Source organism: Pristiophorus japonicus, chromosome 2, assembly GCF_044704955.1.
Source record: "Pristiophorus japonicus isolate sPriJap1 chromosome 2, sPriJap1.hap1, whole genome shotgun sequence".
NCBI lineage: Eukaryota > Metazoa > Chordata > Chondrichthyes > Pristiophoridae > Pristiophorus > Pristiophorus japonicus.
In genome coordinates, this window is record NC_091978.1 from 369797448 (window position 1) to 369812611 (window position 15164).

Consider the following 15164-nt stretch of genomic DNA (forward strand, 5'->3'; position numbering starts at 1 on the left):
CCATTTGTCCCAATAGGTCTGTGCCGGTGTTTATGCTCCCCCGAGCCTCCTCCCACCTTACTTTGTCTCACCCCATCATCATATCCTTCTATTCCTCATGTGCTTATCTATTTTCCCCTTGAATACATCTATGCTATCTGCTTCAACCCCTCCCTGTGGCAGCGAGTTCCACATTCCCACCACTCTCTGGGTAAAGAAGTTTCTGCTGAATTCCCAATCTGGTTAATTGATGACCATCTTATATTTACGGACCCTGATTTTGGTCTCCCCCACAAGTGGATACATCTTCTCTACGTCTATCCTATCAAACCCTTTCATGGTGGGGGCCTGGAACTCACTGCCTGAAAGGGTGGTAGAGGCAGAAACCAACATCACGTTTAAACATTACTTGGATGTGCACTTGAAGCGCCGTAATCTGCACGGCTACGGATCAAGAGCTGGAAAGTGGCTGGATAGCTATTTTTCAGCTGGCACAGACCCGATGGGTCGAATGGCCTCCTGTGCTATACATTTCTATGATTCTATGCTCGTGGAATCATGTGTCAGGATGGAAGTTGTGCCTTTGTGAGGAAAGAGGAAGTGAAATCTCAAAAGAAAATAATATTTCTATAAAGTTGGCTATGGTAATCATTTCCAGATGAAGGTACTGTATTTAAAAGCTTGCAGCGGCCCCAGTCAGATGGTTCCCATTAAGCGGGCATGCATCTAATTGAGTAAAGAGCTCCTAATTGCCAATGATTCTGCCATTTTAGACTTGGGTTTGAATCTGAACAGCGAGGACAGCATTAGGATTGGATGTGATGCCACCCTGCCACAGTCAAATAGCTCACCCATGAAGGATGGCCACTTGGACAGGGTAGCAGAGCCTTGGAACTGTATCCTCACAAGGAATCAACACACTCAGAAAAGGAGCAGTAGCGGTGGAGAAAATTTGCGAGAAAAGGGAGGAAGTATAAATAGCAACAATTTAGGTGGGACTAAATGTGGAATGTAATATCCTGAACATTGTAGGCGCGGGGGAGGAATTCCAGGGGTCCTTGAAAAGAATGAGTCAGTGTAGGAGCTGGTGTGATGAGCCTTAATTTCAACTCAGTGACGAGAAAGAAAGACTTGCATTTATTTATATAGCGCCTTTCACGACCACCGGTCGTCCCAAAGCGCTTTACAGCCAATGAAGTACTTGTTGAAGTGCAGTCACTGTTGTAATGCAGGAAACACGGCCAAATTTTGCACAACAAGCTCCCACAAACAGCAATGTGATGAGCAGATAATCTGTTTTTAGTGATGTTGGTTGAAAACTCCCCTGCTCTTCTTCAAAATAGTGGTCATGGGATTCTTTGCGCCCACCTGAGAGAACAGACAGGGCCTTGGCTTAATGTCTCATCCAAAAGACAGCCCCTCCGACAGTGCAGCGCTCCCTCAGCCTGGATTTTTTTTTAACTCAAGTCAGTGGAGTGGGACTTGAACCCACAACTTTGAGTCAGAGGCGAGGGTGCTACCCACTGAGCCACAGCTGACAGAGAGAATAAATCATCGAATGGTTACAGCACAGAAGGAGGTCATTTGGCCCATCGAGCCCATGCCATAAGAACATAAGAAATAGGAGCAGGAGGAAGAGGAGGAGGGCCAGAGCCTTTGAGAAAAGGGCAGCCAGGAATCAAATGTTAAAAATGCTGAATTGTTGATCATGTTACTATGTTTGACTGCAAGCATTGTCCTTTGAATTCAATTGATTAAATCCCACAAAACAAACTGATCGGATACAGGAGGCCGTTAACAACAACAACTTGTCCTTATATAGCGCCTTTAATGTAGTAAAATGTCCCAAGGTGCTTCATAGAAGCGTTATCAAACAAAATTTGACACCAAACCGCACAAGGAGATAATAAGAACATAAGAAATAGGAGCAGGAGTAGGGCATACAGCCCCTCGAGCCTGCTCTGCCATTTAATACGATCATGGCTGATCCGATCATAGACTCAGTTCCACTTCCCTGCCCGCTCCCCATAACCCCTTATTCCTTTATCATTTAAGAAACTGTCTATTTCTGTCTTAAATTTATTTAATGTCCCAGCTTCCACAGCTCTCTGAGGCAGCGAATTCCACAGATTCACAACCTCTGAGAGAAGAAATTTCTCCTCATCTCAGTTCTAAATGGGCGGCCCCTTATTCTAAGATCATGCTCCCTAGTTCTAGTCTCCCCCATCAGTGGAAACATCCTCTCTGCATCACCTTGTCAAGCCCCCTCAGAATCTTATACCTTTCGATAAGATCACCTCTCATTCTTCTGAATTCCAATGAGTAGAGGCCCATCCTACTCAATCTTTCCTCATAAGTCAACCCCTCATCTCCGGAATCAACCTAGTGAACCTTCTCTGAACTGCCTCCAAAGCAAGTATCTCCTTTCGGAAATATGGAAACCAAAACTACACGCAGTATTCCAGGTGTGGCCTCACCAATACCCTGTATAACTGTAGCAAGATTTCCCTGCTTTTATACTCCATCCCCTTTGCAATAAAGGCCAAGATTCCATTGGCCTTCCTGATCACTTGCTGTAATAGGTCTGATGACCATAAGTTAGGTCAAAGAAGTAGGTTTTAAGGAGCATTGTAAAAGGAGAAGAGGGGGGCAGCGAGGTTTAGCGAGGGAATTCCAGAGCTCAGGGCCCAGGCAGCTGAAGGCATGGCCACCGATGGTGGAGCAGTAGAAATCGGGGAGTGCGTAAGAGGCCAGAATTGGAGGAGTGCAGAGATCTTGGAGTTGAGGGGGGGGGGGGCGGGGGCGAGGGGGGAGGTTTGTGGGGCTGGAGGAGATCACAGAGATAGAGAGGGGCGAAGCTATGGAGGGATTTGAAAACAAGGATGAAAATTTTAAAATCGAGGCGTTGCTTAACTGGGTGCCGATGTAGGTCAGCGAGCACAGGGGTGATGGGTGAGCAGGACTTGGTGCGAGTTACGACACGGGGCAGCCAAGTTTTGGATGAGGTCAAGTTTTTGTAGGGTGAAAGATAGAAGGATGGCCAGCAAACTATTGGTATCATCAAGTCTGGAGGTGACAAAGGGCATGGATGAGAGTTTCAGCAGCAGATGAGCTGAGGCAGGGGCAGAGTTGGGCGATGTTACACTAATTACGAAAATTTGGGATAAGTAGGATTTCGGATTTTAGGTCCAATCCAAACTTTAAACTGGGCTTGTATCCCTTCAAGTATAGAAGATTAAGGGGTGATCTAATTGAGGTGTTTATGATGATTAAGAGGAATTAATTGAGTAGAGAGCAATCGTTTCCTCTGAGTGGAGTCCAGAACAAGGGCTTCCTTAAAATTAGAACCAGGCCGTTCACAGGTGATGTCTGAATTCCCTATTGGATTTAATGATGACTGTCTTATAATTATGACCCCTAGTTCTGGTCTCTCCCACAAGTGGAAACATCTTCTATCTAAGTCTACCCTATCAAAACTCTTTTATAATCTTAAATGTAGTAAAACGTCCCAAGGTGCGTCACAGGAGTGATTATTAAACAAAATTGGACACCGAGCCACATAAGGAGATATTAGGACAAGTGACCAAAAGCTTGGTCAAAGAGGTAGGTTTTAAGGAGCGTCTTAAAGGAGGAGAGAGAGGTAGAGATGCGGAAAGGCAATCAGCCTAGAATCATAAAATGGTTACAGCACTGAAGGAGGCCATTTGGCCTGTCGAGCCTGTGCCGGCTGTCAGCTATTCCCACTTCCCCCCCCCCCCCACCCCCGCTCTTTCCCCGTGGCCCTGAAATTTTTTTTCCTTCAGATACTTATCCAACTTCCTTTTGAAAGATACAGTGCAGTCCAGATCTTAACCACTCGCTGCGTAAACAGGTTGTTTCTTACATCGCCTTTGGTTCTTTTACCAATCACCTTAAATCTGTGTCCACTAGTTCTCGACCCTTCCACCAATGGGAACAGTTCCTCTCGATCTACTCTGTCCAGAACCATCATGATTTTGAACACCTCGATCAAATCTCCTCTCAATCTTCTCTGCTCCAAGGAGAACAACCCCGGCTTCTCCAGTTTATCCCCGTCACTGAAGTCCCTCATTCCTGGAATCATTCTCGTGAATTTTTTCTGCACCTTCTCCAAGGCCTTCACATCCTTCCTAAAGTGCGGTGCCCAGAATTGGACACAATTCTGAGGAAGGGTCACAGACCTGAAACGTTAACTATGTTTTTCTCCATAGATGCTGCCTGACCCACTGAGATATCCAGCATTTTCTGCTTTTATTTCAGATTCCAGCATCTGCAGTATTTTGCTTTTGTATTGGACACAATACTTCACTTGGGGCCGAACCAGTGTTTTATACAGGTTCATCATAATTTCCACACTTTTGTACTCTGCACCTCTATTTATGAAGCCCAGGATCCCGTAAGCCTTTTTAATTGCTTTCTGCCCGGCCACCTTTATCGATTTGTGCACACATACCCCCAGGTCTCTCTGTTCGTGCACCCCCTTTAGGATTGTACCATTTAGTTTATATGTCATCTCCTCATTCTTTCTACCAAAATGTATCACTTCACACTTTTCTGTGTTAAATTTTATCTGCTACGTGTCTGCTCATTTCACCAGTCTGTCCATGTTTTCCTAAAGCCCATCACTCTCCTTCTCACTCTTCACTATACTTCCAAGTTTTGTGTCATCTGCAAGTTTTGAAATTGTGCCCTGTACAGCTCTGTAATATATATCAAATATATATCCTCTTCAGTAAACAGCCAAGAGTTGGATATACCAGCTGGCAAGAAGGGCATTTTAGACTTTTCTTTCACGTTTACAAAAACTGTACTTGTGCATGAAGAGGGGCAGTAGTCACTAACCATGCAGGCAGACGATTTCTTCTTTGAGCGCTCCTCTGAACTGGCCCTCCTTTCAAGCGCCCTCTGAGACCCAACACTGAATTCCTTTCCAAACGACAACTTCTGAATTTCTTCAACAACTTGCTTTTGCCTGTCTCGAATGTTCCCTGACGGGGAAACCTAAAACAAAGAAACAACGTATGAATCGTCAGTATTCATCAACTGATACAGCACAGGAGGAGGCCACTGAGCCCATCGAGCCTGTGCCGGCTCTGTGACAGAGCGATCCAATCAGTCCCACTCCCCCCCGCTCTTTCCCCACAGTCTTGCAAATGTTTCCTTTTTAAAGTCGATATCCAATTCTTGTGAAAGTTACTATTGAATCTGCTCCCACCGCCCTTTCAGGCAGCACATTCCACATCACAACAATTGGCTGCGTAAAAAAATTGTCTCCTCATCTCTCCTCTGGTTCTTTTGCCAATCACCTTAAATCTTTGTCCTCTGATAGATTTAAAGTGATTATCGATCACCGATTATCGAGAATGCAGAAAAAATGTGAAGCTGAACGTATCACAAAATGTCAATTAAGAGCAGAAGAAAGATAACTAAAAAGATTAAATCATAGAAATTTACAGCACGGATGGAGGCCATTCGGCCCATCGTGTCCGCACCGGCTGACCAAGAGCTACCCAGCCTAATCCCACTTTCCAGCCTAATCCCAGCTTCTGTAGCCCTGTAGGTTACGGCACTTCAGGTGCACATCCAAGTATTTATTAAATGCGATGAGGGTTTCTCCCTCTACCACCCTTTCAGGCAGTGAGTTCCAGACCCCCACCACCCTCTGGGTGAAGAGAGTTCTCCTCGACTCCCCTCTAATCACTTTAATCTATGCCCCCTGGTTGTTGACCCTTCTGCTAAGTGAAATAGGTCCTTCCTATCCACTCTAGCTAGGCCTCTCAATTTTATACACCTCAATAACGTCTCCCCTCAGCCTCCTCTGTTCCAAAGAAAACAAACCCAGCCTATCCAATCTTTCCTCATAGCTAAAATTCTCCAGTCCTGGCAACATCCTCGTAAATATCCTCTGTATCCTCTCTTGTGCAATCACATCCTTCCTGTAATGTAGTGACCAGAACTGCATGCAGTACTCCAGCTGTGACCTAGTGTTTTATACAGTTCAAGCATAACCTCCCTGCTCTTATATTTTATGCCTCGACTAATAAAGGCAAGTATCCCGTATGCCTTCTTAATCACCTTATCTACTTGGCCTGCTACCTTCAGGCATCTGTGGACATGCACTCCAAGGTCCATCTGTTCTTCTACACTTCAGTATCCAAACATTTATTGTGTATTCTGTTTCCTTGTTAGCCCTTCCCAAATGCAATACCTCACACATCTCTGGATTGAATTCCATTTGCCACTGTTCTGTCCACCTGACCAGTCCATTGATATCTTCCTGCAGTCTGCAGCTTTCTTCTTCATTACCAACCACACGGCCAATTTTTGTATCATCTGCAAACTTCTTAATTATACCCCCTACATACAAGTCCAAATCATTGATATATACCACAAAAAGCAAGGGACCCAGTACTGAGCCCTGCCTTCTGTAAGGGAACAATTTTCTTCCTTACATTTTTACACGCATTGCAAGCAGTGGAGATAAAACGGTCTCCTGCTTACCTCTTTATTAGCTTCTTGGGCAGAGAAAAAAAAGAAGAGGGAAAGCTTGAGCATATTTAAGGCAGAAAAACCTAAAGAAAGAAAGACATACATTGCTACAGCGCCTTTCACGACCACCGGACGTCTCAATGCGGTTTACAACCAATGAAGTATGAAGCAGAAGATCCAAAAACTGGCCTTGGTGGGTTCTGCAGGTGACAGGCAAAAGAGACAGAAGCGAGAGAGAGAGAGAAGGAGAATTTGTTTGATCACACAGCGAGTTATGATGATCTGGAACGCGCTGCCTGCAAGGGCGGTGGAAGCAGATTCAATAGTAACTTTCAAAAGGGGATTCGGATAAATACTTGAAAAGGAAAAATTTTCAGGGCTGTGGGGAAAGAGCGAGGCGGGTGGGGGGGGGGAAAGAGGAGAGTGGGACTAGTTCTTTCACAGGCATGATGGGCCGAATGACCTCCTTCTGTGCTCTAAACTTCTATGAAAATGGCATCAAACTCCGATCAAGGAAGCTAAAGGCAAGGAGAGAGGTGACGAGAGAAAGCTAGCAGTGCCACCTACTGTAAGAGGAGTGTATAGTAAGCAAGGTCTAATGGGTGGCCCATCAAAAGTAATGCAAGTCCGTGTTAACTTTCAGATGTGGCTGCAGGCGTTATAAAGTGCTTGTACTGTCACAAAATTTGGCAAAATTCCTGACACAGAAAGTGTGACATAGTCAGTGCACGCTGTTGATAGGAATTTGATCTATTATCTAGCTGCACTTAATACATTTCTCTTTTGAAGACTGTAATAAGCTTTTTTTTAAGCACCACAAGTATAGGCTCATGCCAAGGCTGTTGGAACTATAAGCAGCAGCCTTTGCGTGACGAAGAACAATTGCAGATCATAACCTCTGTTCACATTTACCAGATGGCAGCTGTTGACGTTGCTGCCATTCTCATTTACTTCTCCTCCAGACCCACCTTTTGTGTCTTTACTTGTCCCATTACCGTCTCCTTTTGCCTCGCACCACCATCCCTTTGTCATTCAATCTCTCCTGCCTCCCACCCTATCACAGACCTTCCCTTTTGATACGTCCTTACTATACAGTATAAATGCACACGAGGCCCATGCTTGAGAGCAGGTCAGTCTGTGACCTGTCCTTTATTCCATAGCACTCAAGTGATGGAAGTGGGTGGAGCTTGCCCTTTTATACCTGAAGGTCCAGGTTAGGAGTGTCTCCCACAAGTTCACCACCTAGTGGTCATTGTTCTCACAGTGTACAACTTAGGTCAGATTATACACGGGTTACAATGCTGGTTGAATACATGACACCTCCCCCTCCCCCCTTTCCCTGCCTCTGTACTCATATAAAATCTGTTACAGCTCTGACTTATTCCAGTTCTGATGAAGGGCCATCGACCTGAAATGTTAACTCTGTTTCCCTCTCCACAGATGCTGCCTGACCCGCTGAGTGTTTCCAGCATTAGCACCATTTAGGGCTGAGATGAGGAGGAATTTCTTCACTCAGAGGGTGGTAAATCTTTGGAATTCTCTGCCCCAGAGGGCTGTGGAGGCTCAGTCCTTGAGTATATTCAAGGCCGAGATCACTAGATTTTTGATTATTAAGGGAATCAAGGGATTACGGAGATAGTGCAAGAAAGTGAAGTTTAGGTCGAAGATCAGCCATGATCTCATTGAATGGCGGAGCAGGCTCGAGAGGCCGAATGGTCTACGCCTATTTCTTATGTTCATATGTTCTTATCTCCAGGAACATTTTTGTGGTCTTTTTTTGTAGTATACCGAAGCCAATTATGAGCTTCTGATGCTCTCCCGCACATGTGCGCTATTTACCAAAGCCACTCATGCACAGTACCAACAGTTGTGGCCTGCAGTATGGACCATGTTTTCTTTAAACTCTGTGGGAGAAGGCCCGTGACTGGATCGGAGATCGGAAAGTGGAGGGGGGGGGGGGGAATGGGGAAGAAGAGAGGATCGGGGGGGGGGGGGAGGGAAAGAGAGAGGGAGGGGAAATTGGAGGGGGAGAGAGAAGAGGGGGGTGGGGAGCAGGTCAGGAACTGGGGGGGGGGGAAGAGAGTCAGGAACTGGGGGGGAGAGGAGGAAGAGGGGGGGGGAAAGAGAGGTCAGGAACTGGGGGGAGGGGAGAGAGGGTCAGGAACTGGGGGGCGGGGGGGGGGAAAGAGGTCAGGAACTGGGGGGGGGGAAAGAGAGTCAGGAACTGGGGGGGGGAAAGAGAGGTCAGGAACTGGGTGGGGAGGGGAAAGAGAGGGTCAGGAACTGCGGAGGGAGGGGAAAGAGAGGGTCAGGAACTGGGGGGGGGGAAGAGAGTCAGGAACTGGGGGGGGGGGGGGAAGAGAGTCAGGAACTGGGGGGGGGGGGAAGAGAGGTCAGGAACTGGGGGGAGGGGAGAGAGGGTCAGGAACTGGGGGGGGGGAAAGAGAGAGTCAGGAACTGGGGGGGGGGGGACTGGGGGGGGGGAACTGGGGGGGGGGGAAGAGAGGTCAGGAACTGGGGGGGGGGAAAGAGAGAGTCAGGAACTGGGGGGGGGGGGAAGAGAGAGTCAGGAACTGGGGGGGGGGGAAAGAGAGTCAGGAACTGGGGGGGGGGGGGAAAGAGAGTCAGGAACTGGGGGGGGGAGAAAAGAGAGTCAGGAACTGGGGAGGGGGGGATGGGGAAGGTCAGGAACTGGGGAGGGGGGGGAGGGGAAGGTCAGGAACTGGGAAGGGGGGGGGAAGGAGTTCAGGAACTGGGAGGGGGTGGGGAAAGAGGTCAGAAACTGGGGGGGGGGGGAAAGAGGTCAGAAACTGGGGGGGAGGGGGAAGAGGTCAGGAACTGGGGGGGGGGGGAAAGAGGTCAGAAACTGGGGGGGGGGGGAAAGAGGTCAGGAACTAGGGGGGAGGGGGAAGAGGTCAGGAACTGGGGGGGGAGGGGAAAGAGAGGAGCTCAGGAACTGGGGAGGGGGCAGTCAGGAACTTGTTTGGAGGGGCTGGGGTGGGAGAAGTACTTAACCCGCATCGGTGAGCCCTGTCTCTCCCAAGTGAGCTCTGTCCTGTCTGGAGTCGGCAGTCAGAATAGCTCGAATTACACTTTGCAAAGTCACGGATTTCGTCAGCAGGGAGGATCTAATTACACATTCCAGAGAAATTGCTGGGTGTGTCTTGTCCTCTAAAGGGACCAATCGGAAATCAGGTCTGGTCATCCAAGGGAACCAATCAAAAAAATCAGGTCTCGTCATTCAAGGGAACCAATCAGAAATTAGGTCTCGTCATCCAAGGGAACCAATCAGAAATCAGGTCTCATCATCCAAGGGAACCAATCAGAAATCAGGTCTCGTCATCCAAGGGGACCAGAGGTTTGGTGTGGCAAATAGACACATCATTAAAAAAAGTTTCAAGAGAGAATATTCAAACCAATCGCCTCCCCACAGGCTAAAACCCACCAGTGTGTTCTTCACGGATGGAGAGGCCTGGAGCGCTGAAGTCATGAGGTCCCTGAAGACAGCCGTAAAGCAGCAGATGCAGTTAATTAGAATTTTCTTTGCCGCTTTGTTAAATTGCTGAAGCTCCTCCACCAGCTGTGCGTTCAACGCTTCGTAGTCTTTCTTGGCCTGGTTCAGCTCCTCCGCTGCCTTCTTGTCCCTCATGCTTTCCGACTGCGCTAGGCAGCTGACATAGTCGAGCAGCTTGTCATAGCGCTTCTGCACCAGTTTCTGAGGAGCCGAAAATAGGACTTGTAACTTAGCGAGCGGCATCACGACCAGCCTCTCCAAATGGTCCTTCTACAATGAAAAACATGAAACGCACGCAAGGCTATTAGGCTCGAGATAGACCCAGGCAGTTTTTCTGACCCACATTGGCTCCCACTCTGGTAACACTTTAAATTTAAAACCCTCATCCTCTTGTTCAAGCCTCTCCCTATCTCTGTAACCGCCCCCAGCCCGACAACCCTCCGAGATCTCTGTGCTCCTCCAAATCTGGCCTCTCGCAAATCCCCGATTTCCATCGCTCCACCATCAGTGGCCATGCCTTCAGCTGCCTGGGCTTCCCTCCCGAAACCCGTCTCCCTCCCGAAACCCGTCTCCCTCCTCGGGAGTTGTAAGCGGCATTGCACCGTGCCCGGGTGAAGAGTAGTTTGTGCCCCCTTAGCACCGCCTCGGGGCGCTGCCGGGAGGCCCCAAGGACCCCAATTTCTCCTCCTAAATATCCTGGACACTGCGAGCGAAACCCAGGAGAAAATTAGTGTTAAAATGGTGTGTTTTTTTTCCTTCATTTTCTTTTAACCAGGTTTGTTTATCGGTTATTAAAATATTGGAGGTGGGGGAAAGGTTCTTTGGTTGGGTGAGGAGGTAGGAGGCAGGAAGTCATGTGATGAAACCTCCAGGAATAACCCAAAGCCGACTTCAAGTCCCAGTGCTCCACTAACCGCCTCGCTGACCAGTTCAGTCACTAGTTTTGTACCAGTCCTCCTCAGGAGTTTATCCGCTGTTTTCCACAAGTTGTTATGCTCATCTAGGTGACCAATAAAAATGCTGGAGAATGGAGCACTCGCTCACTTCAGTATCGGCACCAAGGAGATCAGATACAGCATGGACCAACGGCAGATTATTATTAACAGCTTTCTGTATAACAGCTAAATTCGGCGGGAGTTTAGCGGTGGCGGTAACCAGTGGCGCCCCGCTGCGCCGCTAACGACTCCGCTAAATTCGCCGAGAGTTTAGCGGTAGGGGTAACCGGTGGCGCCCCACCTCACTCCGCTGCGCCTTCGATAATGACGTCATCACCGTGCACAGCGACCCATTTCCGCCCCGAAGCAAAAATCTGAGGAGCACACTCCTGAAACTGTGCCGGGCACTGACAGCGAGAACTTCAGGGGGCGCGTGCATGGCGGCTGGCAGCTCACGGGGCGCACGTTAAAGGGGAGGTGGCATTCGCATATATATATATAAAGAAATCGTCCGACTTATGTGTGGCGGTCCGTTGCCTCCTTGAACGCGAGGTCCATGCCACGATCTGGCAGCTCGGCATTCCGCTCGTGCTGATGGCATGGCACTCCACTGCCCGGTTGTCCAGGTAGGGAGCATCAGAGTGTGCAGCTTGGCCCCCTCCTTTCATGAAGGCGAGGAGCCCTTTCTACGTAGTAGCGGTGTACTCCCCCAGACCGTAGAGTTGCGCCCTGCTCCCTCTGCCTCCGAAGAGAAGTGGAGCGCGTTATTTTGCGCTCCACTCCTCTCGGGGACGGTCACCCCAATTTCGCGGGTGGGGTGGAACTCCAAACGGGGCGCTACGCAATTTCTCCCCCTTAATTCCTGGAGTCTCCAGAGCAATGTTGGAGGGTTGACAACCTTAGCTTGAAGGGGGTTATAATGGCGTGTACAGCACTTACAAAACTTTCAAAGGAATTTTGGTAGTTCTTCAGTCCCTGAACAAGAGCATTGCCATTGCTATGGTTGGAATCTTGTACCGTTCTCTGAAGGCTATGGACATTCTGAACAGCTAACAACATTCCATCCTGGACAAGAAAATAAGCAAATGATCAAACACGAGCAGCTGCAAAACACATTCATTATTCTTGTGTTCAAAGCGGCTTTAACAGGAAAAAAAGATGAAGTGGGAAAATTAGCAGGGCTCTGGGGAAAGCACGTCAAAAACTCATGTGCACAACCAAGGCTCTAACATCACCTTTGATAGAGGCATTCAAAATCAGGAGAGGTTTTGACAGAGTAAATAGGGAGAAACTATTTCCAGGGGCAGGAAGTTTCGGTAACCAGAGGGACACAGATTGAAGATAATCGGCAAAAGAACCAGAGGGGGAGATGAGGAGAATGTTTTTACGCGGCGAGTTGTTGTGATCGGGAACGCGCTGCCTGAAAGGGCGGTGGGAGCAGATTCAATAGTAACTTTCAAACCGGGAATTGGATAAATAATATTGCAGGGCTGTGGGGGAAGAGCTGGGGGGGGGAGGGGGCAAGTGGGACTAATCGGATCGCTCTTTCAAAGAGCCGGCACAGGCACGATGGGCCGAATGGTCTCCTTCTATGCCGTATCATTCTACAGTTTTAAGCAGAGGCTGCGAAGTGTAGGCATTTGACTGAACCTTTCCTCTAAATTAAGCTCATCGCTCTTTTATTGACAGGGTCGGTGACAGATGTTGATTACTGTGGTATGGTACAAGTCGTAAAGTCTGTCAGCTGAAAAACCACTCACGGCTTGGGCTCAATCATTAATAGTCATGTTTAAATGGAGTGTGATGACTCACTCCACGAGGTCAATTCCACACTCACAGTAGCCAGCATTTATACAGCACCTTTAATGTAGTAAAATATCCCGAGGCGCTTCACAGGAGCGTTAACAAACACATGAGGAGATATTAGGGCAGGTGACAAAAGCTTGGTCATTTGCCCTAATACTTTAAAACTTCATATTGTGGAGTAACTGAGCAGTGTTTAATTTGTATTGGAGTGCTTCAAGGACACCCTCAAAGCCTCCCTGATAAAGTGCAACATCCCCACCGACACCTGGGAGTCCCTGGCCAAAGACCACCCTAAGTGGAGGAAGAGCATCCGGGAGGGCGCTGAGCACCTCGAGTCTCATCGCCGAGAGCATGCAGAAACCAAGCAGGCAGCGGAAGGAGCGTGCGGCAAACCAGACTCCCCACCCACCCCTTCCCTCAACCACTGTCTGTCCCACCTGTGACAGAGACTGAAATTCCCGTATTGGACTGTACAGCCACCTGAGAACTCACTTTTAGAGTGGAAGCAAGTCTTCCTCGATTCCGAGGGACTGCCTGTGATGATGATGCTGTCAGGCAGAACAAACCAATCCCCACGGTACTGTAGTCGTGTGGTTAAACCTGTCCGCAGAATACTAACCAGCGGGCAAGAACTAGGAAGCTTGCATTCTCCGATCACCAGCAATCCTCTTACACAACAACAAAAGCTTGCATTCATATCCCACCTGTAGCGATAGTCTAACCACTACCCCTTTACATTCATATCCCACCTTTAACATAGTAAAACTGCTAAATCTCCAAATTCTTGTAGTTCTGATGCAATTCTATAGACCTGAAACATTAACTCTGTTTCTTTCTGCACAGATGCTGATTGACCTGCTGAGTGTTTCCAGCATTATTGGTTATTTTGGAGTAGAACAGTGCAAGCAGGATTGAGACAAACACTCCCATGTTTCATTTCATCTTCAACTCGGGATTTCCTGTAACCCGAGGTTAGTTTTAGCTCGCCAACTACGTGGAATTAAAAGCAGACATCTTCTCTATAAAACAGAGCTGATAATTAAACGCGGTTGGACTTTGGCATTTTGTCTGAATCTTTCAGACTCTGGCCAAGCACAGTGAACTGCAACGAATAAACATTTACAAATTGTCCAGTGTCAGCTTGGCTCGGTTGGTAGCACTCAAGTCAGATGCTCAGGTGGATGTAAAATATCCCACGGGGTACTATTTCAAAGAGGAGCAGCGCGGGGGGGGGGCAGTTCTCCTCGGTGTCCTGGGCCATTATTTATCCCTCAACCAACATCAGTAAAACAGATTATCTGGTCATTATCACATTGCTGTTTGTGGGAGCTTGCTGTGCGCAAATTGGCTGCCGCATTTCCTACATTACAACAGTGACTACACTTCAAACCTACACTATGCTGCGAAGAGTGACATCAGCAAGGTCCAGGTCGGTGATTGGAGCGTGGACAGATACAGCAGGACCGGCAAGAGACTGTGGAGGGATGTGATCGGGGGCCAGAGGGGGGCGCGTTCAGGGCCAGTGCCCAGGGGCAGCACGGGCCAGCCCACACTGCGATGTGTTCGCACTAGGTCCATGCAGCAGAGCAGGTCTCCAGTCGTCCTGGTTAACCCTTGCCACTGGACCAAGACCTCGCTCTGTCAAGCCCCGTGTGGTGGCTGGTGTGCAACGGTCACCCCACGTTAAAAAAATCCACGCACAGGCATCTTCCACCCTTCAGGATATAGTTCGGATCCTTCATTGAAACACCTGGGAACGCATCCTTTTTTGGCGTGGAAGCAAGTCATCCTCGTTCGAGTGACCGCCTATGATGGTGATGACGCTTCTAAAATGCTTCATTGACTGTAAAGCATGTTGAGACATCCTGCGGCTGTGAAAGGTGCTATAGAAATGCAAGTCTTTCTTTTTCTACCGCTTCATGCAGAAATTTTGGGCTTGCAGATAAATTGCTTGTGCAATTTGTGGTATTTAACTGTTGAGCTTATTCACCAGCGATTTTCCAAAGGTTTTCCAGGCGCTCTTTAGGGCCCCTCAGTTGTGCATTCGTTTTAAACACATCTGTGTTTCCACAAAGGATACAGAGCAGGTTTCCCCAGCGCAGCATGCAAAGAAAAAGGTGACTTTTAATGCATCTGTGCGCAGGGATCAACAAGTCAAACTGAGCGTATTCAGACCAAGCTCTCCCAAGATTAAATAACTGGGGTATTGTCCATGCAAGTCTGTTCAGCTAAATGGTCTTTTGTCATCCCATATTTCTCTCTTAATATGCCTGTACCTTGCACCGAGTAGAAAAGCTTACTGTACCGTACATTGACTCTCAGTCCATCCATAATTCTCACCCTTGTTTTCAAATCCCTCCGTGGCCTCGCCCCTCCCTATCTCTGTAATCTCCTCCAGTCCCACAATGCCCCCTCCCCCCCCA

General features: G+C 48.2%; 1 protein-coding gene across 1 annotated transcript in view; it reads right to left on the reverse strand.

Annotated features, from left to right (window-relative positions):
• arhgef38 (Rho guanine nucleotide exchange factor (GEF) 38) overlaps nucleotides 1-15164 on the reverse strand; it is a 107178-nt gene that overhangs the window by 10047 nt on the left and 81967 nt on the right. The window contains exons 9-11 of the mRNA XM_070862543.1: nucleotides 11875-12000; nucleotides 9932-10270; nucleotides 4840-4998 (exon numbers count right to left, since the gene is read on the reverse strand). Of these exons, the coding sequence (XP_070718644.1) occupies nucleotides 4840-4998; nucleotides 9932-10270; nucleotides 11875-12000 (624 nt within the window). The remainder of the gene's footprint in view (nucleotides 1-4839; nucleotides 4999-9931; nucleotides 10271-11874; nucleotides 12001-15164) is intronic.